This window comes from Drosophila biarmipes, unplaced genomic scaffold (assembly GCF_025231255.1).
Source record: "Drosophila biarmipes strain raj3 unplaced genomic scaffold, RU_DBia_V1.1 ptg000017l, whole genome shotgun sequence".
In the NCBI taxonomy this organism is placed as follows: domain Eukaryota; kingdom Metazoa; phylum Arthropoda; class Insecta; order Diptera; family Drosophilidae; genus Drosophila; species Drosophila biarmipes.
Window position 1 is genome coordinate 1,377,593 of NW_026114535.1, and position 26,041 is coordinate 1,403,633.

The window sequence follows — 26,041 nt, forward strand, 5'->3', positions numbered from 1 at the left end:
AGTTATTATTCATTTAATTAATTGGTTGTTTACTGCCTTATTGAATTTTTGAAAATCGTCATGAGAGAAGACATAAAGACTGAACGATAACACCTATAACATAAACATTACAATTTAACACATTGTGACAAGGAAATACAAAATTCAACTAAGAAAATATAGCGTTATCTAAAAAAAGATTTGGAACTTCCAAATTTTCGCTTCTTTGTGTTGAATTCTTTATCCTGCAAAATTGCTTTTAAGTTGCTTTTAAGTTGTATTAAAACATAAGTATACGATTTTATGAGCTACGTGCACGACATGTGACACTATGTATAAGTTAAAGGAATGATAATTTTTTTAATATAAAAAAAATTAAACTTCACTTTATCACTGGCTGCTGCTCCTCGACGATGTGGCTCTTGACCAAATTTAATTATCAGTGGCCAGTGCATTTATCTTATTGTTATCGTTTGTGTTTCTCGACGGTTGTTTTTTGGTAAAACATAAAACAAGTTAAAAGAAGTTAATAATATAAAACAATGCGTTAAATTTAAAATTTGATAACTCTAAGCAGACAACAACTCACACACAATTTTTACATACAATCAAACCCTCAAAAAGAATATTATAAGAGATATACGAGTACCTGGGTAACTCTTCGCAACACACTCATTGTCTGCATTAGAGAATCATCAAGACATAACATAGTATAAATAAAGAAAAAAAATTGTATACAAGCTAGGAAAAAAAATATATAAATACAGAAGTCTACAAATTTCTTTTTGTTCCGCCAAAACATTATATCCTTTCGGTTTCGTTATCACTTCAGTACGGGCGATCTTAAAGGGGATAAAGCTAAGATGTATTATCCGACCTAACTAAGCGACTGAATTAGATTAAATGTTTTGTGAGACTAAACATGTAAATTTAAAACAAGCTAAAGCAAAACTCTTTAGAGTTTCTACGGATTGCAAGATGGTAACTAAAATTAATAATTTCCAGACCAGGCCAGAGACAATATTAAAATTCCATTTAATATCCAATAGAATCATATTTGAATAATCACTAAAAGATTTACAAAGTGGTAAATCTACAAAAAAAAAATTTTTAAGTTCCAATTCATCTCTCCGCTTACTTCACTATACAAATAAACACGGGCAGATCTGTGAAACCATATATATAACATCGTCTGATCTGGATTACTTGACATCTTGACGATCTCTGGGATTCGTTACTGTTAGCTCTGGTGCTTTCACTTTACGCTTAAGAAATATTTAAAAATTAGAAAATCATCAGCATGGTAAACGCAACGTCCTCAGCCCAACCGCCACTCATTAGCTCAGCTTCCTATGCCTCGCCTCGGCGGCTGTGGTGGGCAGCTTTTTGCTGGCCAACGTTGCCACCGGCTCAGCCAGTGCCTTGGACCTGGCTATGGAGGTTGTCGCTTCGACAGCATCCACCCAGGCGACGCCGAAGTCATCTCTCGCCTCCATGTTGACTATATTTTCTCCGAACGCTTGGACTGTCACCTCGGTGACGAATTGAATGGCCTCGATGTCCTCAGGCAGCGGGTAGAAGGTGGAAGTGGGCAGCGGATCCAGCGCAACCAACACCTCATCTTGGTTACGACGCATCCTTAGCCCCTCGAGCCGAATTTGCTCTTTCATTAACGTGCATCCCGGCACTTGCGATCGATCTCATCCTTCACATTCTTTTGGTGCCGCCGCCCAAAAGCAGCGTCGTTCAGTTGTTCTAATTCACTTTCATCTGAACTGGGCTTGTCCCAACACCCTTCCACTAAGGTATCTCCAGACTAGGATTATCCGCCAGGAGCTCGTCGGCCTCTTCCAGGAAAAACTCGTTGTCACAGTGAAACTCCTGATCCTCCCAAGTTCTTGTGGTGTACGGAAAGGCGGCGGTGCGGAATACGGATTTGGGTTTTCCCGATCTCGCGGTTGCCTTGCTATACGTGTGGGGTGAAAAATTGTTTAGCGTTTTTCTGGTTGTCGATGCGCTGCTGCTGACACTTCTATCGAGGATGTGAGCGCTGGCTGTGGCGTAGAGCCCGTCGTAGGTGTCGTTGACGGCGTAGGTGCTGGTGTTATTGTGGTGGAGGATACAGGTGGTGGATAGATAAGGTTTGTGACGGTTCTCTCCTTGATAGGTCTTTTTTAGAGCAACCTGTGGAAGTTGACTCTGGCTAAGCAGCACATTTTTCAAATGCTCCTGCTGTTTGCGTTTAACGGTTTCTACATCGTCAAAATACTGATCTTGGCCCCGAGTCCTTTTCGACGTGATCCTTTTATCATTGACCAACGCTCGTTTCGTGATATTTGCCTCGGGCTCCGAGTCCTGATCACTGTTCATGTTTTTTCGTGAATCGTAGTGGGCGGATAAGGTGGTCCTAATGCCAGACAACATCTCATACTGCCTGATTTTAACTTTCAACCGCTGCTTTTCACGGGTTCGGTTTGTGTCTTGGTGGACTGATGGTTGGCTACAATTTTTTGAGCAGGAGTAGCTTTCATGTCAGCGGTGTTGGCCTTGGGCAACTTCGTTTCCCAAACTGATGCACTTGGGACAGCAGCTACCTTAGGTGCTACCGCTGCTTAGGTGCATCTTCTGGTTGTACTTTGAGGACTTCTTTCTGCTCCTCGAGTATCTCTTCCTGCTTCTCCACGCGTACCTCCTCCAGTTTTTCCACGCGAACATCCTCTTGACGATCCTGTCACTTATGCTCCTTGGGTGGATCATCCGGTTTAATCTCAGCCTTGGGAAATTCCGGCTGCAATCAATGCTTACTCTTACTTATGTCGAGGTCTTAATATTATTTTGGGTGTTAGCTCTCCATTCCCTAAACGCGGCTGTCCTCAGTCACAACAAAGTAGCAGTACAAGTAAGTGCGGCACGGAAGCTGGTGTGCTTTGCGGTGACTTTCGTCATCGTAGAAGTACCGTGATCGATCCTATTATTAGTAGAAGTAGGATGATGGCGGATACCTAACTAATGGAAAATTCTATAGTTATTTTGCTTCTTAGTTTTTCCAGCGCTTTTGTGTTGTTAATGTTGAGTTCCTTGTCCATTTGTAGTTAAAGGACTTCCCCCGACTTCGTAATTTTTCCTAATAATTGGAATAATGAATGTTCTGGTTGGACCATTTTAATTTCCCTTGACGTGTAGGTAGTTTCGCCAGTAGTTACTGTTGAGTTACGGTATTGCTTTATGAAAGAGCGTTAAAGTTATAAAAGTTAAAGTTATTAAAAGTTATTAAGTTATTAAAGTTGTTCAGCAGTATGGTGCCTGGCATTTTTTCCTTATAATGCGGTATGTTTTGATTGTTGAACATCTTACATTCCGTTTCTCGAAAATTCAGGAGGGTTTTTATACAAGTACCATTGCTTAAATCTATCAAATTTTCTGAATTTCAATTGCAAATAATAAGTGTCTCTAAGGTTCTTGCGAATTTTCATATTTTATATCATTGATTTCATGGGTTTTTTCATTGCTTTTACAGCTTTCTAAAGTTCTACGATTATCAGTTTTAATGGTTGGAAGGCTAATAAGAACAAAGAAAAACGCTATAGTTGAGTGCCTCGACTATCAAATACCTGTTTCTCAGCTTAAGGGACCAAAAGGTCCATATATAAGCAACAAAACGATATTTTATTCCCCCACCTACCGGCTATGTCAGTAGATGTTATGTGGGCGGCAGACAGATTTAAGCGTTTAAACTGTTTGGGCGCTACAGTGAGCACCATCAATAGGTATTGATGAGACAAACACATTTCAGTTAAAATTTTATTTCTATCATAAAAACTGAAGGCGCTACAGATTTTCGCGGATTGTGGGCGCTTGAGTGGGCGTGGCGCAACAAACTTGCGCTGCGCAGGAAGCCCAGGGATCCGTATGCCAGGTCTGACTCTTCTAGCTCTTATAGTTTCCGAGATCTTAGCGTTCATACGGACATGGCTAGATCGACTCGGCTAGTGATCCTGATCAAGAATACACGAGGTCAGTCCGATAAGTACTCGTTTTTGGAAGGGAAATCGCGCACTGAAATCAAAGAGCGCTAGATGCTATGTACGGTGACTCTACTCCTTCGATGGCGACCCTCAAAAATTGGTTTAACGAGTTTCAACGTGGTCACACGACGGTTTTTTATGAGCCACGCTTAGGTGACCCGAAATTGGCTATCACAGAGGATAACGTGACAAAAATCCAGGATATTGTATTGACAGACCGCCGATCGAAAATACGCGCGATAGCTGAGACAGTAGGCATGTTAAAAGACTGCGTGGGTCATATCCTGCATCCCGCGCTTTCGGAGCGGTAGGTGCCGCGTGTGCTCACTCGCAACCGTGAGAACACTTAAGTGTTTGACGCTGTTTAAGCGCAATCCGAAGGAGTTTCTACGTCGATGAAACATGGATCCACTGGTACACACCAGACCCCAAAAAACAGGCTTCACACGGCGAACCTGCTCCGAAGAGCAGGAAAGGTTATGGCCACCGTTTTTCTAGGATTCACAATGTGTGATCTACATCGAGAGCCTGGAGAAGGGCAAAACGGTCACTGAGCTGTACTATGTACTATGCCGAATTATTGGTCCGATTCGCCGCCGAATTGAAGAGAATACGGCCCCATTTATAGAAGAAAAAAGTGCACTTCCATCATGAAAACGCACCGCCTTACACTTCCGCCCTCGTCAAGGCCAAATCAGTCGAATTAGGCTACGAACTGCTACCCCATCCACTATATTCTCCAGATTTGGACCCGTATGACTTCTTTTCGTTTCCAACTTGAAAAAGTCACTCACTGGTCGCCGCCACAGAGGCCTATTTTGCAGACCTCGAGAAAACTTATTTAAACGGGTTAAAGAAGTTGGTGCATCGCTGGGTCAAGTGTATCGAACTAAATGGAGATTGTTTTTAGGCTAAGTACTTATCAGACGACCTTCGTATATACTTTATGGGGTCGCAAACGCTTCCGTCTACCTTTCATACTTTCCGACGAATCTAGTATATCCTTTTACTCTATTAGTAACGGGTATTAAAATTATATCGTTGCCATTTTGGCTAATTTAACTTTAGCAGTATCTATGGCTTCAATTGCCCTTTTTTGTCTTTTTTAAGTTTGGAGTATGGGTAACTCAGTATGAATCTGTTTTAATTCGTAGGAAAGAGTTTCTTCATAGCTTAGTAAGTTAAAGACGTTTATGATTTTAAATGTTCCGTTTTGCCTAGCCGCTAATCCGGTTTCAAATGAGATTATTTGTGAGTTGGAATAGTCAAAGACTGTGGCTATCCCTAAGCATGTTGGTAAAAATAATCTGATAAATTATGCCCTTATATTATTTGTATGTATTATTTATCCGGTTTGCGTATTAACTGTGTTACTTTTGTTTTCTGCCACGAGTTTTGTGACCTATAAGGCTGTTGTTCCCTAGATATAAGGATTTCGGTGTCTGACTATTCCTAGTGTTTTGATTTTCTAGTGGACTCCACAGATGAAATGCGTGTCCTAAGTCATGCGGCTCTTTGAAAGTCAATTATAATACTAAGTTTCCATTAGAGCCTCTGACAAAGCTGTCCAAGGCTTTTTCTCTGTACATGGCTGTCAGAGGCTGTAAAGTTTCCTGAAAGGCCAATTTAATTTAGAATTAGTGATAGCTGTTGGTACACTGCCTGATAATAATCGACTATACTATCGCTACCTTAACTAAGAGCAGAACGCTGAAATTCCACGGTCTGTCGACAATATGCGCTGTTAGCCATTTTGAAATAGCTATCCAATCTAAGGAGGTATTATATGATTCTAGTACGGCGTCAGCTTGTCCGGTAATTCCGTAATATTTTGGGGAGCCGATTTAACACTTTTTCAACATTTTTCTTCCATGAAGAATATTAAATTTTGGCCTGATTAAACCACTCGGCTTTCTTAAGGAGTGACAATATTGTGGAGGTTTTTAAACGGCGAGGTATGGAATCGACTTCGTAAGATTAGGTTCGGAATCGGTTCTATCACCTTCAAAATTATCACCGAATTCAATGGAGTGGACTAACGGTCTACTTCGTCACGATTGCGAGTTCCTCCAGAAGTCAACCACAAAACCCTCGTAGAATCACGTTTACTATCTGTTCTACCGACCTGGAAAGGATCACCGAATTCCCGGGTCATCGGTCCCATTCCTTGCGAGTTGACCTCATTTCCGGCAGAGACACCGACAAGTAACATACAAATTTCTGTCTCTAACCCTTTCCAACCAAGGTCGTTACAATTGTGATCGAAATATCGAAAATTCATAAAAAACAAACATTTGCCCGACCGCTTTATATTATTGGCGTTTTGGAGGACTTAAACATTAAAAAAGTATTTTCTTAAAAATCTCATGTACTCGAGGCTAAAGCACCGAAAAAGTATACAACTTCAATAAGTAAAATAACATCTACCGTAAAAAACTAACCAAAAACATACTTTAGTACACGAGAATGTGTTATGTTAGAGAGAAGATCGTTAATAAGTAAAATAAATAGCGAAAGCCCCAAATGACTACCTAGGAGTAGTAAAGATATCTTCAACCTTTTTTATGGACTAAGTGCAACTTTTTCGAAAAGAGCCAAAAAAAAGCCAAAGCCGTACAAATAAAGATTTTGTTTTGTCGGTGTGAACACATTCTTTAAAAGAAATTTTTTAACACTATATGTTAAAATCAATTCCATTATTGGGTGTTATCGGTCTTCAGGTACAAAAAGAGCGCCAATTCTACAAACCGTCACTTTATACGGGTCTAAAGCAAACACAAGAACTATGTCTCTATTTAAGGAAGTTTGTATAAAGCTTTCTTGGTGTAACGATATTTCTAAAAGGCCATCCACAAAATTATGGGCGCATAAAGGTATAGTAAAGATTTTATTACTCTTAAATGCTCATTAATTATTAAATTAGAGCCGGGTGGATTTTAAGGACAAAGTCAGGAGTAAGTACTAGGACAGGGAACACGCTGGTACGTTATGTGTAGCCTCTAGGGCCTATTATAATTTAGACAAAACAAACTTGCAATAAAGCTCAAGGTTTATCTGCCTGATGAAGGCTGCTACTCTCTGAAAAATAGCAATTATTTAGTTAGCAGCGTTTCTTTTAGATTGGCAATGCGATACAAAATTGTAATTTTTTACTAGTTGTAAACATTTGTGAATATATACTTAATGGTATAAAGTCTGAACATACTGAACATACAGGCGTGGGGTGATTGCCCTTAGCTTTCGAATCTAGTCTTCATGTTGTATTCTGAAATATTGAAGCAATCGGTGGAAGAATTATTACAGCTAATGATAGCCAACGAAGTGCATTTCGACGACAAGGCTTTCATACACCATTTTTGCGTTGCGAAAAAACATCTTGTTGAGCAACAATCATGAGGCTGTGAACGAAATCCTGTTACAAGATCAGACATAGTTTTGCAGCGCCAGGCAAGCAAAATCGTGTTTCAAGACCTAGCTGCGCGAGGCGACACCGTCTTACAAGACCAGATAGCCCGTGAAGAATCTCCTGTACAGCACGCGACCCAGATTAAACTGGGTGAGCGTGCGTTGAGAATATAGCCGATGTCAAATTACAAATATTAAGGTACTTCTGGCATGCCTCGCGAACTCTGATGATGGTTGTTTTTGAAAAACAAAAAAAAAGTGATGAAAATTGTGATTTACGAGAGTAGTCCGATAAGTACTTAGCCTCCAAAAAAAAAAAACAAAAATTTGTGGAAAAGTGGCGATTTATTTCTTAACATAATCTCCTTTTAGCTCGGTGCACTTGACCCAGCGATGCTCTAACTTCTTTAACCCGTCAGAAAAATAGGTTTTCTCGAGGTCTGCAAAATATACCTCTGTGGCGGCAGGAAAACTCCTCATTCGGCGGAAATTCCCTGGTCTTACTGGACAAGTGACTTTTTCGAGTTTGGAAACAAAAAGAAGTCACACGAGCCAAATCTGGAGAATATGGTGGATGGGGTAGAAGTTCGTAGCCCAATTCGACCAATTTGGGCCTAGCGAGTGAGAAAGTGTGAGCCGGTGCAATGTCATGATGGAAGAGCACTTTTTTCTTCTCCAAATGGGTTTTTTCTGCAAGTTGGCGGCGAATCCGCCCATTAATTCGGCATAGTACGGCCCTATGACCGTTTTTACCTAGAAGTACTGACAGGTAGTCGATCTCGAACACACCTTGTGAATCCCAAATAACGGTGGCCATCACCTTTCCGGCCGGAAAGTCTTCACATTCTTCGGACCAGATTCGCCGGGAGAAGTCCCCTGTTTCGACTGTTCCTTGGTCTCTGGTGTGTACCAGTCGATCCATGTCAAACACTAATCTGAAGTGGTCTTACGGCTGCGTTTGTTGTCCGGAGAAAGCATTCTCATGCCAAAATGCAGGATATGCCGACCGCAGCTATTTGACATGCCTACTATATCAGCTATCTTGTGTATATCAGCAAAATCAGCAGTCTGCCAATACGAAATCGTCGATTTTTATCACATTATCCTCCGTGGTAGCCGTTTTCCGGGTACCTGGGCGTAGCTCATCAAAAACCGACGTGCGACCACGTTGAAACTCATTAAACCAATTTTTGACGGTTGCCATCGAAGGAGTAGAGTCACCGTACACAGCATCCAATCGCTCTTTTATTTCGGGGAGCGATTCCCCTTCCAAAAACAAGAATCGAATCACAGACCGATATTGATTTTTCTCAATTTTTCTAAAACCCGCGGAACCTGCGATTTCACACGCAGTCAAACAAAACAGTCCATGTGGGAAAAAAGTTCGATAGTAGCCGTCTACGAGAATGCACTACACGATAATACATTTTTCTTTGTTCCGTCCTATGCAAGTATAGCCCGACTATTTTTTTGAACTATTAAAGAAAGGAGGACCGTTCCCAACGGATGAAGAAAAATTGAAAGTTTTTAAGGACTTAAAAAATCGTTTATCAACTCTGCCAGTTCTTTCCCTAATCGTCAAACGGAATTACATACTGACGCCAGTTCTTGAGGTTTTGGATCAGTTTTAATGCAGAAACAAAACGATGCAAAAACGCATCCAGTCTTTCACTATTCAGCAGCCGAATCAAGGTACCATAGTTTCGAACTCGAGACACATGTTATTAATAATGCTCTTCGTCGTTTTAGACTATATTTAGAACACATTCCCTTTAAAATGCCCGAATTGCTCTTTGGTCGTTAGAATCTGATAACTGAAATTATAGAATTGTCTAGTAGACCGTCCTGGCGAAAGAATGCCGCAGGTTGATGCTTTAAGTAGGCAAACGGAATTTTAAGCCATGAGGTAAAAAGGGTAATGAAAGAACCGCGTGTAGTTAAAAAATCGGCAGAATTAGAAGATTCGTCAGAGTCTTTAGAATTAGAAGAATCATCAGAGTTCTCAGAGTCGTTAGAAAAAGCAGAATTAGTAGAATTCTGAGTCGTCAGAATTGGTAGAATTGTCAGAAGAAGCAGAGTTAATGGCTTAAGAAAGTTCAAGGCTTGTGGAATTTGGAAATTTATAAAAAAAATGTGGAATAGGTTGTGCCATCTAATGGCACGGTGGGAGCTATGCCAAATGATATAGACTTTCTATTACAAAAGGATGAACGCGATGAAGTTATAAGTAAAATACTTGATGAGTTAACAGAAGGACCAGTAAAAGGTTTTGTTTGGTTAGATGGTGTTGTGTAACACGAAGATACGAACCAGAATAGGACTTTGTATCAAGTATTTGACATGATTTAATTAAGTTGTCCCATCAAAAACTAGGTCAGTTAGCTGCAGATTAGTGCTACAATAATATAAAGTGTATGTATTGGTTTAACTTAATGAGAATGAAAATATATGAAATTGTTAAAAAAAACATTTTACATTCCCAAAGTCAGTCAACAATAGAATTATACATAGTTTTTAAAAAGCGCCGATTCTATTTGATACGATTTACATAGATCATTTAGGGCCCTTGCCTTGTATAAATTCAAAAAGAAATATTTATTAGTAGTAATTGACTCATTTACATAGTTTGTAAAGTTAATCCCTGCAAATTCTATAAGTACACGTGATGTAATGCGATACTAAGTAAATATTTTGAATTTTATAGTAGACTACGGTGAATTATCTCTAATAGAGGTAGTTCTTTTACTTCATTAGAGTTAAGAGAATTTTTGGCGGAACGTAATATTGGTCACATAAAAATGGCGACATGTGGCCCTCATTTGACCCTATTTTTGATTAATACTAATTTTAAGAGTATTGTGCCCCCTGATCTCCCAGGAGGTACTTGTCAATGTTTTAAGGTAATAAAAATGTTAAGTGTAGCTGTTGATATTTACTGATTTGTATATAATTATTTATAATCTCAAGCTCTCTTACCGTTTTTAAGGTCAACTTTTCGACGCAGACTACTATTCATCGTTTGTTTTTGTGATGTTTCTTTTATGTTCGTCATCCGTGTTGTGAATTTTCACGGATGTACATTTTTGTTCTTTGGTGCACTCAAATGGGGGCAAATGCTGAAAAAACTCGTGATGTGATTGGTTTAGTTTAGAAAGTATTGAAAACAAAGGCTACGCAGTTGATATAGATTATCTTGACAATTGTATTACTTATATATACAAAAAAATGTATTGCTTATTGGGCAAAGAACACAAATAATCGAATCAAAAGTTCAATTGTTCAATATCAATTGGCTGAACGCTATTGAAAGCATTGCAATTGAGCCTCTGAAACAAAGTTTCAAGTGCTGAAAGTGGACGTGCGCTCAGTCGATTTCCCACCGATCTTGAAGTCATCCGAAGCTGATATTGAAAAGGTTTTATCGCTTCTAATGGACACTGGAATAACGAGACACCAATACTTGCTTATTCGTGAATTCATAAATAGTGAAATTTCTTCATGCGTATTTCCAAGCTATGAAAAAATTCTTAAATTTAAGAATTCACTTCGCCTACTAAACAATACAGCTATTGGTATTTTACAGCTCAAAATACTGTGATTGAAAATTGTCTTGATGCCACGGAGAACGCTTTAATATTAATTGGAAAATGGGCGTTTAATGACAGTACTGGGCACAGTGAGTACAATCAAAAGTTTTCAAATTGTAATAACAATGATAGATTTATTTTTGCAAAATCGTACATCCCACTTCAGCTTATTGGTGAAAGTAACTCCAAAATAATATGAAAAAATTCTAGGCCATCATCTACATCTATTGTAAGCCAGTACGAATTCAATTTAAGAACGAGACCGCCACACTATCCATTGAAGAAGAATCGTGTATTAAAAATAAAATAGAGAACCTAATGCCTACCGAATTTTAAATTTCCAATAAGAAATTCATAAAACATAGTCTGCAACTTACTATGGTAGATGGTAAAGTTTGCAACGCGTTAAGCCACACGTCGTCCATGAAAAATTTTATATGCAAAGCCCACCGAAATCAATAATTTAAAAATATATCTTACAAAAAAAGTTAAGAAAAAGTTTTCCGAATTCGGCCTATCTCCACTTCATTCCTCCATACGTTCTTTAGAGTATTTTTTGCACATTTCATACAAGTTAGAAACAAAAATGTGGCAAGCACGATCCGCAAAATAAAAGCTTAACGTACTGCAAAGAAAACAATGAATCAAAGCGAAATTTCGAGTATAAATGGGAATAATTGTTGATAAGCCATGAGACGGAGGAAAAGGAACTTCAAAAGATGGAAATAGTGCCAGGAAATTTTTTGGTAATCCAAGTTTGGCATCTAAGATTACAGGCATTGATGTAGATGTGATAACCCGATGCGCGACGATCTTGCAAGCTTTAGTATCAGGATGTTCTATGAATGTTAATAGGTGTTCCGATGAAGCCAATTTTTTTACTATATGCTTAAAATATTTTTTTTTTAGATTTTTGAGAAAAATTTCAAACCGATATTAACCACAGTGCGATGTTAGGAAAATTATCTAATCCAATTAATCAAGCTGATTAGTATAAACATATAAATAAGTTTCAGTTACCTTATAAAGGGATTTTAAAAGTTGCGAGGTACAGGACTGTACATTGTACATTTATAATCTTCATCTAGATCGATTAACACGTCAGTACTATAGTATTAAATAGTATTAAGTGTGAACATACTGTTATGTTATGGATTGTATTTTAGTGTGTACTTTCGATTACATTGTGTCCTCGATTGTCGACACTCAACGAATGTAAATCATTGAAGAGAAGACGCTAAGCACTAAAAAAAGGGCTCTAAATCTTTATTTAAAAAGACATAAAAACACCCTTAGATAACATTAGCAAAAGTGGGCGTGTCCCAAAAAAAAAAATCAAATCACTAAAGACCACTCAAAGGGCCAAACTCTCCGTGTGTCGAGTGACACTACAAAGCCAAGAGCTAGAGATGTACCAGGTCAACTTTTCTCACCAATCACACTGCACGATCACACCACCGCTGAAGTCTGACTGTTAAAGGAGTTCGTGCTGTAGCAGCTAGCTTTTTTTTGTCAAACATATCCGTTTTTAAATTCGAACTTCCTAAACATGGCACTACCACCAGCAAAGAGAACCACGGAAAGAACGTCCACTTAGTTAAATTCTCCACCAGATGGGCTACGAAAAAATGGCAGAAGTTTACTGAGCAAACTGACTATTTAACAAGAAAGGAAGTTAGCTTCGGCAAGCAGAAGTTGGTATACCCTTGCAGTTATAAGAAATAATCAACGTTTGTAACGTTTTAAAGATTGTTGCTCCGACCGATAGGACAGTCTTCGCATTCTTCGGAGCAGGTTCGCCGGGTGAAGTCCACTGCTTCGACTGTTCCTTGGTCTCTGGTGTGTACCAGTGGATCCATGTTTCGTCGACGGTCGCGAAACGACCTAGAAACTCCATCGGATTGCGCTTAAACAAATGGTCTCACGGTTGCGTTTGTTGTCCAAAGTGAGCAAACGTGGCACCCATCGCGCCGACAGCACTCTCATGCCAAAAATTTAATGCAGGATATGCCCCACGCAGCCTTTTGACATGCCTACTATCTCAGCTATATTGAGTATCTAAAATCAGCAGTCTGCCAAGAAAAAATCATGGATTTTTATCACATTATCCTCTGTGGTAGCCGATTTCCGGGTGGCGCATCAAAAACCGACGTGCGACCACGTTGAAACTCATTAAACCAATTTTTGACGGTCGCCATCAAAGGAGTAGAGTCACCGTACACAGCATCCAATCGTTTTTTTTTTATTTCGGGGTGCGATTTCCCTTCCAAAAACAAGAATCAAATCACAGACCGATATTGCTTTTTCTCAATTTTTCTAAAACCCGCGAAACCTGCGATTTCACACGCAGTCAAAACAAAACAGTCCAATTCGGCTGAAATTTCGACAGTAGCCGTCTACGATAGTGACGCTATCGGGCGGTGAGGCTAAGTACTTATCGGACTGCCTTCGAATATCGTATATATTGACATGCAATAGTCAAGCTGACTTGGAAGGTTGTGATTTAATTAAGCATATTCTTCGCGGATTAAACGACACAAGTGGCTTTACTACGTCACTTTATTTTAGCGAAAGTCTTGATCAATTGATTCGCCGTTTAATAGATCTATTTATCACTGCCAAATTCTTACTCTGGTCGTAGTATTTGCCACAATTGTCGCCGGGCTTATGATAATGAATTGCAACAAGCCCATACGTCCACTCAATAGTTGCTTTACAGTTGAAAGCGTGGATCATCGATTCCGTAACTGCCCGAAGCGTGTGACGGGAAGACTGCAGCAGACAGTGGCGACTGTGGCAGATCAACAAGCTGTTGCTGATATAATTGGTAACCATTTAGTAGTATTTAGTAGTATGTTCTCATATTTTCGTAGATTTGTTCCGTCTTATGCAAGTATAGCCCGACTATTTTTTTGAACTATTAAAGAAAGCAGGACCGTTCCCGACGGATGAAGAAAAAATGAAAGTTTTTAAGGACTTAAAAAATCGTTTATCAACTCTGCCAGTTCTTTCCCTAATCGTCAAACGGAATTACATACTGACGCCAGTTCTTGAGGTTTTGGATCAGTTTTAATGCAGAAACAAAACGATGCAAAAACGCATCCAGTCTTTCACTATTCAGCAGCCGAATCAAGGTACCATAGTTTCGAACTCGAGACACATGTTATTAATAATGCTCTTCGTCGTTTTAGACTATATTTAGAACACATTCCCTTTAAAATGCCCGAATTGCTCTTTGGTCGTTAGAATCTGATAACTGAAATTATAGAATTGTCTAGTAGACCGTCCTGGCGAAAGAATGCCGCAGGTTGATGCTTTAAGTAGGCAAACGGAATTTTAAGCCATGAGGTAAAAAGGGTAATGGAAGAACCGCGTGTAGTTAAAAAATCGGCAGAATTAGAAGATTCGTCAGAGTCTTTAGAATTAGAAGAATCATCAGAGTTCTCAGAGTCGTTAGAAAAAGCAGAATTAGTAGAATTCTGAGTCGTCAGAATTGGTAGAATTGTCAGAAGAAGCAGAGTTAATGGCTTAAGAAAGTTCAAGGCTTGTGGAATTTGGAAATTTATAAAAAAAATGTGGAATAGGTTGTGCCATCTAATGGCACGGTGGGAGCTATGCCAAATGATATAGACTTTCTATTACAAAAGGATGAACGCGATGAAGTTATAAGTAAAATACTTGATGAGTTAACAGAAGGACCAGTAAAAGGTTTTGTTTGGTTAGATGGTGTTGTGTAACACGAAGATACGAACCAGAATAGGACTTTGTATCAAGTATTTGACATGATTTAATTAAGTTGTCCCATCAAAAACTAGGTCAGTTAGCTGCAGATTAGTGCTACAATAATATAAAGTGTATGTATTGGTTTAACTTAATGAGAATGAAAATATATGAAATTGTTAAAAAAAACATTTTACATTCCCAAAGTCAGTCAACAATAGAATTATACATAGTTTTTAAAAAGCGCCGATTCTATTTGATACGATTTACATAGATCATTTAGGGCCCTTGCCTTGTATAAATTCAAAAAGAAATATTTATTAGTAGTAATTGACTCATTTACATAGTTTGTAAAGTTAATCCCTGCAAATTCTATAAGTACACGTGATGTAATGCGATACTAAGTAAATATTTTGAATTTTATAGTAGACTACGGTGAATTATCTCTAATAGAGGTAGTTCTTTTACTTCATTAGAGTTAAGAGAATTTTTGGCGGAACGTAATATTGGTCACATAAAAATGGCGACATGTGGCCCTCATTTGACCCTATTTTTGATTAATACTAATTTTAAGAGTATTGTGCCCCCTGATCTCCCAGGAGGTACTTGTCAATGTTTTAAGGTAATAAAAATGTTAAGTGTAGCTGTTGATATTTACTGATTTGTATATAATTATTTATAATCTCAAGCTCTCTTACCGTTTTTAAGGTCAACTTTTCGACGCAGACTACTATTCATCGTTTGTTTTTGTGATGTTTCTTTTACGTTCGTGATGTGATTGGTTTAGTTTAGAAAGTATTGAAAACAAAGGCTACGCAGTTGATATAGATTATCTTGACAATTGTATTACTTATATTTACAAAAAAAAGTATTGCTTATTGGGCAAAGTACATAAATAATCGAATCAAAAGTTCAATTGTTCAATATCAATACAATTGGCTGACCGCTATTAAAAGCATTGCAATTGAGCCTCTGAAACAAAGTTTCAAGTGCTGAAAGTGGACGTCCGAAAGTTGATTTTGCTGAGTCCTCAAGGAGGACGAAACGTCGTCGGATAGCGCTGCTTGAAAAACATTATGAGTCTGCAGTTTTTGTTTTGCGCTCAGTCGATTTCCCACCGATCTTGAAGTCATCCGAAGCTGATATTGAAAAGGTTTTATCGATTCTAATGGACACTGGAATAACGAGACACCAATACTTGCTTATTCGTGAATTCATAAGTAGTGAAACTTCTTCATGCATATTTCCAAGCTATGAAAAAATTCTTAAATTTAAGACTTCACTTCGCCTACTAAACAATACAGCTATTGGTATTTTACAGCTCAAAATACTGTGATTGAAAATTGTCTTGATGCCACGGAGAACGCTTTAATATTAATTGGAAAATGGGCGTTTAATGACAGTACTGGGCACAGTGAGTATAATCAAAAGTTTTCAAATTGTAATAACAATGATATATTTCTTTTTGCAAAATCGTACGTCCCACTTCAAGTAACTCCAAAATAATATGAAAAAATTCTAGGCCATCATCTACATCTATTGTAAGCCAGTACGAATTCAATTTAAGAAGGAGACCGCCACACTATCCATTGAAGAAGAATGGTATATTAAAAATAAAATAGAGAACCTAATGCCTTCCGAATTTTAAATTCCCAATAAGAAATTCATAAAACATAGTCTGCAACTTACTAAGGTAGATGGTAAAGTTTGCAACGCGTTAAGCCACACGTCGTCCATGAAATGTTTTATATGCAAAGCCCACCGAAATCAATAATTTAAAAATATTTCTTACAAAAAAAGTTAAGAAAAAGTTTTTTGAATTCGGCCTATCTCCACTTCATTCCTCCATACGTTCTTTCGAGTATTTTTTGCACATTTCATACAAGTTAGAAACAAAAATGTGGCAAGCACGATCCGCAAAATAAAAGCTTAACGTACTGCAAAGAAAACAACGAATCCAAGCGGAATTTCGAGTATAAATGGGAATAATTGTTGATAAGCCATGAGACGGAGGAAAAGGAACTTCAAAAGATGGAAATACTGCCAGGAAATTTTTTGGTAATCCAAGTTTGGCATCTAAGATTACAGGCATTGATGTAGATGTGATAACCCGATGCGCGACGATCTTGCAAGCTTTAGTATCAGGATGTTCTATGAATGTTAATAGGTGTTCCGATGTAGCTAATTTTTTTACTATATGCTTAAAATATTTTTTTTGAGATTTTTGAGAAAAATTTCAATACGATATTAACCACAGTGCGATGTTAGGAAAATTATCTAATCCAATTAATCAAGCTGATTAGTATAAACATATAAATAAGTTTCAGTTACCTTATAAAGGGATTTTAAAAGTTGCGAGGTACAGGACTGTACATTGTACATTTATAATCTTCATCTAGATCGATTAACACGTCAGTACTATAGTATTAAATAGTATTAAGTGTGAACATACTGTTATGTTATGGATTGTATTTTAGTGTGTACTTTCGATTACATTGTGTCCTCGATTGTCGACACTCAACGAATGTAAATCATTGAAGAGAAGACGCTAAGCACTAAAAAGGGCCCTAAATCTTTAATTAAAAAGAAATAATTCACACAGTGGTAGAAACACCCTTAGATTACATTTGGAAAAGTGGGCGTGCCACAAAAAAAATCAAATCACTAAAGACCACTCAAAGGGCCAAACTCTCCGTGTGTCGAGTGACACTACAAAGCCAAGAGCTAGAGATGTACCAGGTCAACTTTTCTCACCAATCACACTGCACGATCACACCACCGCTGAAGTCTGACTGTTAAAGGAGTTCGTGCTGTAGCAGCTAGCTTTTTTTTGTCAAACATATCCGTTTTTAAATTCGAACTTCCTAAACATGGCACTACCACCAGCAAAGAGAACCACGGAAAGAACGTCCACTTAGTTAAATTCTCCACCAGATGGGCTACGAAAAAATGGCAGAAGTTTACTGAGCAAACTGACTATTTAACAAGAAAGGAAGTTAGCTTCGGCAAGCAGAAGTTGGTATACCCTTGCAGTTATAAGAAATAATCAACGTTTGTAACGTTTTAAAGATTGTTGCTCCGACCGATAGGACAGTCTTCGCATTCTTCGGAGCAGGTTCGCCGGGTGAAGTCCACTGCTTCGACTGTTCCTTGGTCTCTGGTGTGTACCAGTGGATCCATGTTTCGTCGACGGTCGCGAAACGACCTAGAAACTCCATCGGATTGCGCTTAAACAAATGGTCTCACGGTTGCGTTTGTTGTCCAAAGTGAGCAAACGTGGCACCCATCGCGCCGACAGCACTCTCATGCCAAAAATTTAATGCAGGATATGCCCCACGCAGCCTTTTGACATGCCTACTATCTCAGCTATATTGAGTATCTAAAATCAGCAGTCTGCCAAGAAAAAATCATGGATTTTTATCACATTATCCTCTGTGGTAGCCGATTTCCGGGTGGCGCATCAAAAACCGACGTGCGACCACGTTGAAACTCATTAAACCAATTTTTGACGGTCGCCATCAAAGGAGTAGAGTCACCGTACACAGCATCCAATCGTTTTTTTTTTATTTCGGGGTGCGATTTCCCTTCCAAAAACAAGAATCAAATCACAGACCGATATTGCTTTTTCTCAATTTTTCTAAAACCCGCGAAACCTGCGATTTCACACGCAGTCAAAACAAAACAGTCCAATTCGGCTGAAATTTCGACAGTAGCCGTCTACGATAGTGACGCTATCGGGCGGTGAGGCTAAGTACTTATCGGACTGCCTTCGAATATCGTATATATTGACATGCAATAGTCAAGCTGACTTGGAAGGTTGTGATTTAATTAAGCATATTCTTCGCGGATTAAACGACACAAGTGGCTTTACTACGTCACTTTATTTTAGCGAAAGTCTTGATCAATTGATTCGCCGTTTAATAGATCTATTTATCACTGCCAAATTCTTACTCTGGTCGTAGTATTTGCCACAATTGTCGCCGGGCTTATGATAATGAATTGCAACAAGCCCATACGTCCACTCAATAGTTGCTTTACAGTTGAAAGCGTGGATCATCGATTCCGTAACTGCCCGAAGCGTGTGACGGGAAGACTGCAGCAGACAGTGGCGACTGTGGCAGATCAACAAGCTGTTGCTGATATAATTGGTAACCATTTAGTAGTATTTAGTAGTATGTTCTCATATTTTCGTAGATTTGTTCCGTCTTATGCAAGTATAGCCCGACTATTTTTTTGAACTATTAAAGAAAGCAGGACCGTTCCCGACGGATGAAGAAAAAATGAAAGTTTTTAAGGACTTAAAAAATCGTTTATCAACTCTGCCAGTTCTTTCCCTAATCGTCAAACGGAATTACATACTGACGCCAGTTCTTGAGGTTTTGGATCAGTTTTAATGCAGAAACAAAACGATGCAAAAACGCATCCAGTCTTTCACTATTCAGCAGCCGAATCAAGGTACCATAGTTTCGAACTCGAGACACATGTTATTAATAATGCTCTTCGTCGTTTTAGACTATATTTAGAACACATTCCCTTTAAAATGCCCGAATTGCTCTTTGGTCGTTAGAATCTGATAACTGAAATTATAGAATTGTCTAGTAGACCGTCCTGGCGAAAGAATGCCGCAGGTTGATGCTTTAAGTAGGCAAACGGAATTTTAAGCCATGAGGTAAAAAGGGTAATGGAAGAACCGCGTGTAGTTAAAAAATCGTCAGAATTAGAAGATTCGTCAGAGTCTTTAGAATTAGAAGAATCATCAGAGTCGTCAGAAAAGTCAGAATTAGTAGAATCGTCAGAGTTCGCAGAGTCGTTAGAAAAAGCAGAATTAGTAGAATTCTGAGTCGTCAGAATTGGTAGAATTGTTAGAAGTAACAGAGTTAATGGCTTAAGAAAGTTCAAGGCTTGTGGAATTTGGAAATTTATAAAAAAAATGTGGAATAGGTTGTGCCAACTAATGGCACGCTGGGAGCTATGCCAAATGATATAGACTTTCTATTACAAAAGGATGAACGCGATGAAGTTATAAGTAAAATACTTGATGAGTTAACAGAAGGACCAGTAAAAGGTTTTGTTTGGTTAGATGGTGTTGTGTAACACGAAGATACGAACCAGAATAGGACTTTGTATCAAGTATTTGACATGATTTAATTAAGTTGTCCCATCAAAAACTAGGTCAGTTAGCTGCAGATTAGTGCTACAATAATATAAAGTGTATGTATTGGTTTAACTTAATGAGAATGAAAATATATGAAATTGTTAAAAAAAACATTTTACATTCCCAAAGTCAGTCAACAATAGAATTATACATAGTTTTTAAAAAGCGCCGATTCTATTTGATACGATTTACATAGATCATTTAGGGCCCTTGCCTTGTATAAATTCAAAAAGAAATATTTATTAGTAGTAATTGACTCATTTACATAGTTTGTAAAGTTAATCCCTGCAAATTCTATAAGTACACGTGAAGTAATGCGATACTAAGTAAATATTTTGAATTTTATAGTAGACTACGGTGAATTATCTCTAATAGAGGTAGTTCTTTTACTTCATTAGAGTTAAGAGAATTTTTGGCGGAACGTAATATTGGTCACATAAAAATGGCGACATGTGGCCCTCAAGAAAACGAAACGGAAAGACACCGATGCACAGTGGTTGCGTCCATAGGCCAAAAATCAAATAATCCATCTAAAAATATTAAGTCAAAATGTAAGCAAATCAGCTCTATATTGTCTAAATTGTGCATTGGCAAATTGTTTTTAATTGTAAACATAGAATAGAATGCGTTAACACGTGTACAATTTAACAGCACAGCGACGTTAAAGTGGTTTTGCGTCACATAAAATCGGCACTTTAAAGTGGACAAAGGTACGCAAATTATATCCGATTTCAATTATTTAAAATGGATCTTAAGGTTGAAGGTATTTTATTTAATAAGTTCTTTTACTGAAATTAAATTGAATATTTATTATTTGTTATTGTTTATTTTTGATTAATACTAATTTTCAGAGTATTGTGCCCCCTGATCCCCCAGGAGGTACTTGTCAATGTTTTAAGGTAATAAAAATGTTAAGTGTAGCTGTTGATATTTACTGATTTGTATATAATTATTTATAATCTCAAGCTCTCTTACCGTTTTTAAGGTCAACTTTTCGACGCAGACTACTATTCATCGTTTGTTTTTGTGATGTTTCTTTTACGTTCGTGATGTGATTGGTTTAGTTTAGAAAGTATTGAAAACAAAGGCTACGCAGTTGATATAGATTATCTTGACAATTGTATTACTTATATTTACAAAAAAAAGTATTGCTTATTGGGCAAAGTACATAAATAATCGAATCAAAAGTTCAATTGTTCAATATCAATACAATTGGCTGACCGCTATTAAAAGCATTGCAATTGAGCCTCTGAAACAAAGTTTCAAGTGCTGAAAGTGGACGTCCGAAAGTTGATTTTGCTGAGTCCTCAAGGAGGACGAAACGTCGTCGGATAGCGCTGCTTGAAAAACATTATGAGTCTGCAGTTTTTGTTTTGCGCTCAGTCGATTTCCCACCGATCTTGAAGTCATCCGAAGCTGATATTGAAAAGGTTTTATCGATTCTAATGGACACTGGAATAACGAGACACCAATACTTGCTTATTCGTGAATTCATAAGTAGTGAAACTTCTTCATGCATATTTCCAAGCTATGAAAAAATTCTTAAATTTAAGACTTCACTTCGCCTACTAAACAATACAGCTATTGGTATTTTACAGCTCAAAATACTGTGATTGAAAATTGTCTTGATGCCACGGAGAACGCTTTAATATTAATTGGAAAATGGGCGTTTAATGACAGTACTGGGCACAGTGAGTACAATCAAAAGTTTTCAAATTGTAATAACAATGATAGATTTCTTTTTGCAAAATCGTACATCCCACTTCAGCTTATTGGTGAAAGTAACTCCAAAATAATATGAAAAAATTCTAGGCCATCATCTACATCTATTGTAAGCCAGTACGAATTCAATTTAAGAAGGAGACCGCCACACTATCCATTGAAGAAGAATGGTATATTAAAAATAAAATAGAGAACCTAATGCCTTCCGAATTTTAAATTTCCAATAAGAAATTCATAAAACATAGTCTGCAACTTACTAAGGTAGATGGTAAAGTTTGCAACGCGTTAAGCCACACGTCGTCCATGAAATGTTTTATATGCAAAGCCCACCGAAATCAATAATTTAAAAATATTTCTTACAAAAAAAGTTAAGAAAAAGTTTTTTGAATTCGGCCTATCTCCACTTCATTCCTCCATACGTTCTTTCGAGTATTTTTTGCACATTTCATACAAGTTAGAAACAAAAATGTGGCAAGCACGATCCGCAAAATAAAAGCTTAACGTACTGCAAAGAAAACAACGAATCCAAGCGGAATTTCGAGTATAAATGGGAATAATTGTTGATAAGCCATGAGACGGAGGAAAAGGAACTTCAAAAGATGGAAATACTGCCAGGAAATTTTTTGGTAATCCAAGTTTGGCATCTAAGATTACAGGCATTGATGTAGATGTGATAACCCGATGCGCGACGATCTTGCAAGCTTTAGTATCAGGATGTTCTATGAATGTTAATAGGTGTTCCGATGTAGCTAATTTTTTTACTATATGCTTAAAATATTTTTTTTGAGATTTTTGAGAAAAATTTCAATACGATATTAACCACAGTGCGATGTTAGGAAAATTATCTAATCCAATTAATCAAGCTGATTAGTATAAACATATAAATAAGTTTCAGTTACCTTATAAAGGGATTTTAAAAGTTGCGAGGTACAGGACTGTACATTGTACATTTATAATCTTCATCTAGATCGATTAACACGTCAGTACTATAGTATTAAATAGTATTAAGTGTGAACATACTGTTATGTTATGGATTGTATTTTAGTGTGTACTTTCGATTACATTGTGTCCTCGATTGTCGACACTCAACGAATGTAAATCATTGAAGAGAAGACGCTAAGCACTAAAAAGGGCCCTAAATCTTTAATTAAAAAGAAATAATTCACACAGTGGTAGAAACACCCTTAGATTACATTTGGAAAAGTGGGCGTGCCACAAAAAAAATCAAATCACTAAAGACCACTCAAAGGGCCAAACTCTCCGTGTGTCGAGTGACACTACAAAGCCAAGAGCTAGAGATGTACCAGGTCCATGTTTCGTCGACGGTCGCGAAACGACCTAGAAACTCCATCGGATTGCGCTTAAACAAATGGTCTCACGGTTGCGTTTGTTGTCCAAAGTGAGCAAACGTGGCACCCATCGCGCCGACAGCACTCTCATGCCAAAAATTTAATGCAGGATATGCCCCACGCAGCCTTTTGACATGCCTACTATCTCAGCTATATTGAGTATCTAAAATCAGCAGTCTGCCAAGAAAAAATCATGGATTTTTATCACATTATCCTCTGTGGTAGCCGATTTCCGGGTGGCGCATCAAAAACCGACGTGCGACCACGTTGAAACTCATTAAACCAATTTTTGACGGTCGCCATCAAAGGAGTAGAGTCACCGTACACAGCATCCAATCGTTTTTTTTTTATTTCGGGGTGCGATTTCCCTTCCAAAAACAAGAATCAAATCACAGACCGATATTGCTTTTTCTCAATTTTTCTAAAACCCGCGAAACCTGCGATTTCACACGCAGTCAAAACAAAACAGTCCAATTCGGCTGAAATTTCGACAGTAGCCGTCTACGATAGTGACGCTATCGGGCGGTGAGGCTAAGTACTTATCGGACTGCCTTCGAATATCGTATATATTGACATGCAATAGTCAAGCTGACTTGGAAGGTTGTGATTTAATTAAGCATATTCTTCGCGGATTAAACGACACAAGTGGCTTTACTACGTCACTTTATTTTAGCGAAAGTCTTGATCAATTGATTCGCCGTTTAATAGATCTATTTATCACTGCCAAATTCTTACTCTGGTCGTAGTATTTGCCACAATTGTCGCCGGGCTTATGATAATGAATTGCAACAAGCCCATACGTCCACTCAATAGTTGCTTTACAGTTGAAAGCGTGGATCATCGATTCCGTAACTGCCCGAAGCGTGTGACGGGAAGACTGCAGCAGACAGTGGCGACTGTGGCAGATCAACAAGCTGTTGCTGATATAATTGGTAACCATTTAGTAGTATTTAGTAGTATGTTCTCATATTTTCGTAGATTTGTTCCGTCTTATGCAAGTATAGCCCGACTATTTTTTTGAACTATTAAAGAAAGCAGGACCGTTCCCGACGGATGAAGAAAAAATGAAAGTTTTTAAGGACTTAAAAAATCGTTTATCAACTCTGCCAGTTCTTTCCCTAATCGTAAAACGGAATTACATACTGACGCCTGTTCTTGAGGTTTTGGATCAGTTTTAATGCAGAAACAAAACGATGCAAAAACGCATCCAGTCTTTCACTATTCAGCAGCCGAATCAAGGTACCATAGTTTCGAACTCGAGACACATGTTATTAATAATGCTCTTCGTCGTTTTAGACTATATTTAGAACACATTCCCTTTAAAATGCCCGAATTGCTCTTTGGTCGTTAGAATCTGATAACTGAAATTATAGAATTGTCTAGTAGACCGTCCTGGCGAAAGAATGCCGCAGGTTGATGCTTTAAGTAGGCAAACGGAATTTTAAGCCATGAGGTAAAAAGGGTAATGGAAGAACCGCGTGTAGTTAAAAAATCGTCAGAATTAGAAGATTCGTCAGAGTCTTTAGAATTAGAAGAATCATCAGAGTCGTCAGAAAAGTCAGAATTAGTAAAATCGTCAGAGTTCTCAGAGTTAGAAAAAGCAGAATTAGTAGAATTCGGAGTCGTCAGAATTGGTAGAATTGTCAGAAGTAGCAGAGTTAATGGCTTAAGAAAGTTCAAGGCTTGTGGAATTTGGAAATTTATAAAAAAAAAATGTGGAATAGGTTGTGCCAACTAATGGCACGGTGGGAGCTATGCCAAATGATATAGACTTTCTATTACAAAAGGATGAACGCGATGAAGTTATAAGTAAAATACTAGATGAGTTAACAGAAGGACCAGTAGAAGGTTTTGTTTGGTTAGATGGTGTTGTGTAACACGAAGATACGAACCAGAATAGGACTTTGTATCAAGTATTTGACATGATTTAATTAAGTTGTCCCATCAAAAACTAGGTCAGTTAGCTGCAGATTAGTGCTACAATAATATAAAGTGTATGTATTGGTTTAACTTAATGAGAATGAAAATATATGAGTTTATTCAAAATTGTTAAAAAAAAACATTTTTCATTTCCACAGTCAGTCTAAAATAGAATTATACAAAGTTTTTAAAAAGCGCCGATTCTATTTGATACGATTTACATAGATCATTTAGGGCCCTTGCCTTGTATAAATTCAAAAAGAAATATTTATTAGTAGTAATTGACTCATTTAAATATTTTGAATTTTATAGTAGACTACGGAGAATTATCTCTAATAGAGGTAGATCTTTTACTTCATTAGAGTTAAGTGAATTTTTGGCGGAACGTAATATTGGTCACATAAAAATGGCGACATGTAGCCCTCAAGAAAACGGACAGGTTAAGAGAACGAGTGGTGACACCGATGCACAGTGTTTGCGTCCATAGGCCAAAAATCAAATAATCCATCTAAAAATATTAAGTCAAAATGTAAGCAAATCAGCTCTATATTGTCTAAATTGTGCATTGGCAAATTGTTTTTAATTGTAAACATAGAATAGAATGCGTTAACACGTGTACAATTTAACAGCACAGCGACGTTAAAGTGGTTTTGCGTCACATAAAATCGGCACTTTAAAGTGGACAAAGGTACGCAAATTATATCCGATTTCAATTATTTAAAATGGATCTTAAGGTTGAAGGTATTTTATTTAATAAGTTCTTTTACTGAAATTAAATTGAATATTTATTATTTGTTATTGTTTATTTTTGATTAATACTAATTTTCAGAGTATTGTGCCCGCTGATCCCCCAGGAGGTACTTGTCAATGTTTTAAAGTAATAAAAATGTTAAGTGTAGCTGTTGATATTTAAGACTTCACTTCGCCTACTAAACAATACAGCTATTGGTATTTTACAGCTCTAAATACTGTGATTGAACATTTTTTTGATGCCACGGAGAACGCTTTAATATTAACTGGAAAATGGGCGTTTGATGACAGTACTGGGCAAAGTGAGTATAATCAAAAAGTTTTCAAATTGTAATAGCAATGATAGATTTCTTTTTGCAAAATCGTACGTCCCACTTCAGCTTATTTGTGAAAATAACTCCAAAATAATATGAAAAAATTCTAGGCCAT

At 37.6% G+C, this 26,041-nt stretch overlaps 1 protein-coding gene, 1 long non-coding RNA gene and 1 pseudogene across 60 annotated transcripts in view; 1 reads left to right on the forward strand and 2 right to left on the reverse strand.

The window, feature by feature from the left end:
- Positions 1–26,041, reverse strand: part of LOC108021871 (protein argonaute-3) — a 448,633-nt gene that overhangs the window by 480 nt on the left and 422,112 nt on the right. For 47 of the 48 annotated variants that reach the window (XM_050890176.1, XM_050890192.1, XM_050890190.1 and 44 more), the window contains one exon: positions 10,386–10,525. The exons of the other annotated variant lie outside the window; for it this stretch is intronic. In XM_050890176.1, the coding sequence (XP_050746133.1) occupies positions 10,418–10,525 (108 nt within the window). In that variant the 3' untranslated portion in view covers positions 10,386–10,417. The remainder of the gene's footprint in view (positions 1–10,385; positions 10,526–26,041) is intronic. 48 annotated transcript variants of the gene reach the window in all.
- On the reverse strand, positions 1,317–8,331 carry LOC127012035 (protein male-specific lethal-1-like; annotated as a pseudogene).
- Positions 12,989–26,041, forward strand: part of LOC127012048 (uncharacterized) — a 40,867-nt gene continuing 27,814 nt past the window's right edge. Inside the window, exons 1-4 of one of the 12 annotated variants that reach the window (XR_007765500.1) lie at positions 12,989–13,823; positions 25,692–25,719; positions 25,822–25,914; positions 25,993–26,010. This is a non-coding gene — a long non-coding RNA (uncharacterized LOC127012048). Of the gene's footprint in view, positions 13,824–17,136; positions 18,865–22,581; positions 23,875–25,691; positions 25,720–25,821; positions 25,915–25,992; positions 26,011–26,041 lie in introns of those variants that run through there. The other 11 variants (XR_007765496.1, XR_007765492.1, XR_007765501.1 and 8 more) reach the window with 11 other exon arrangements.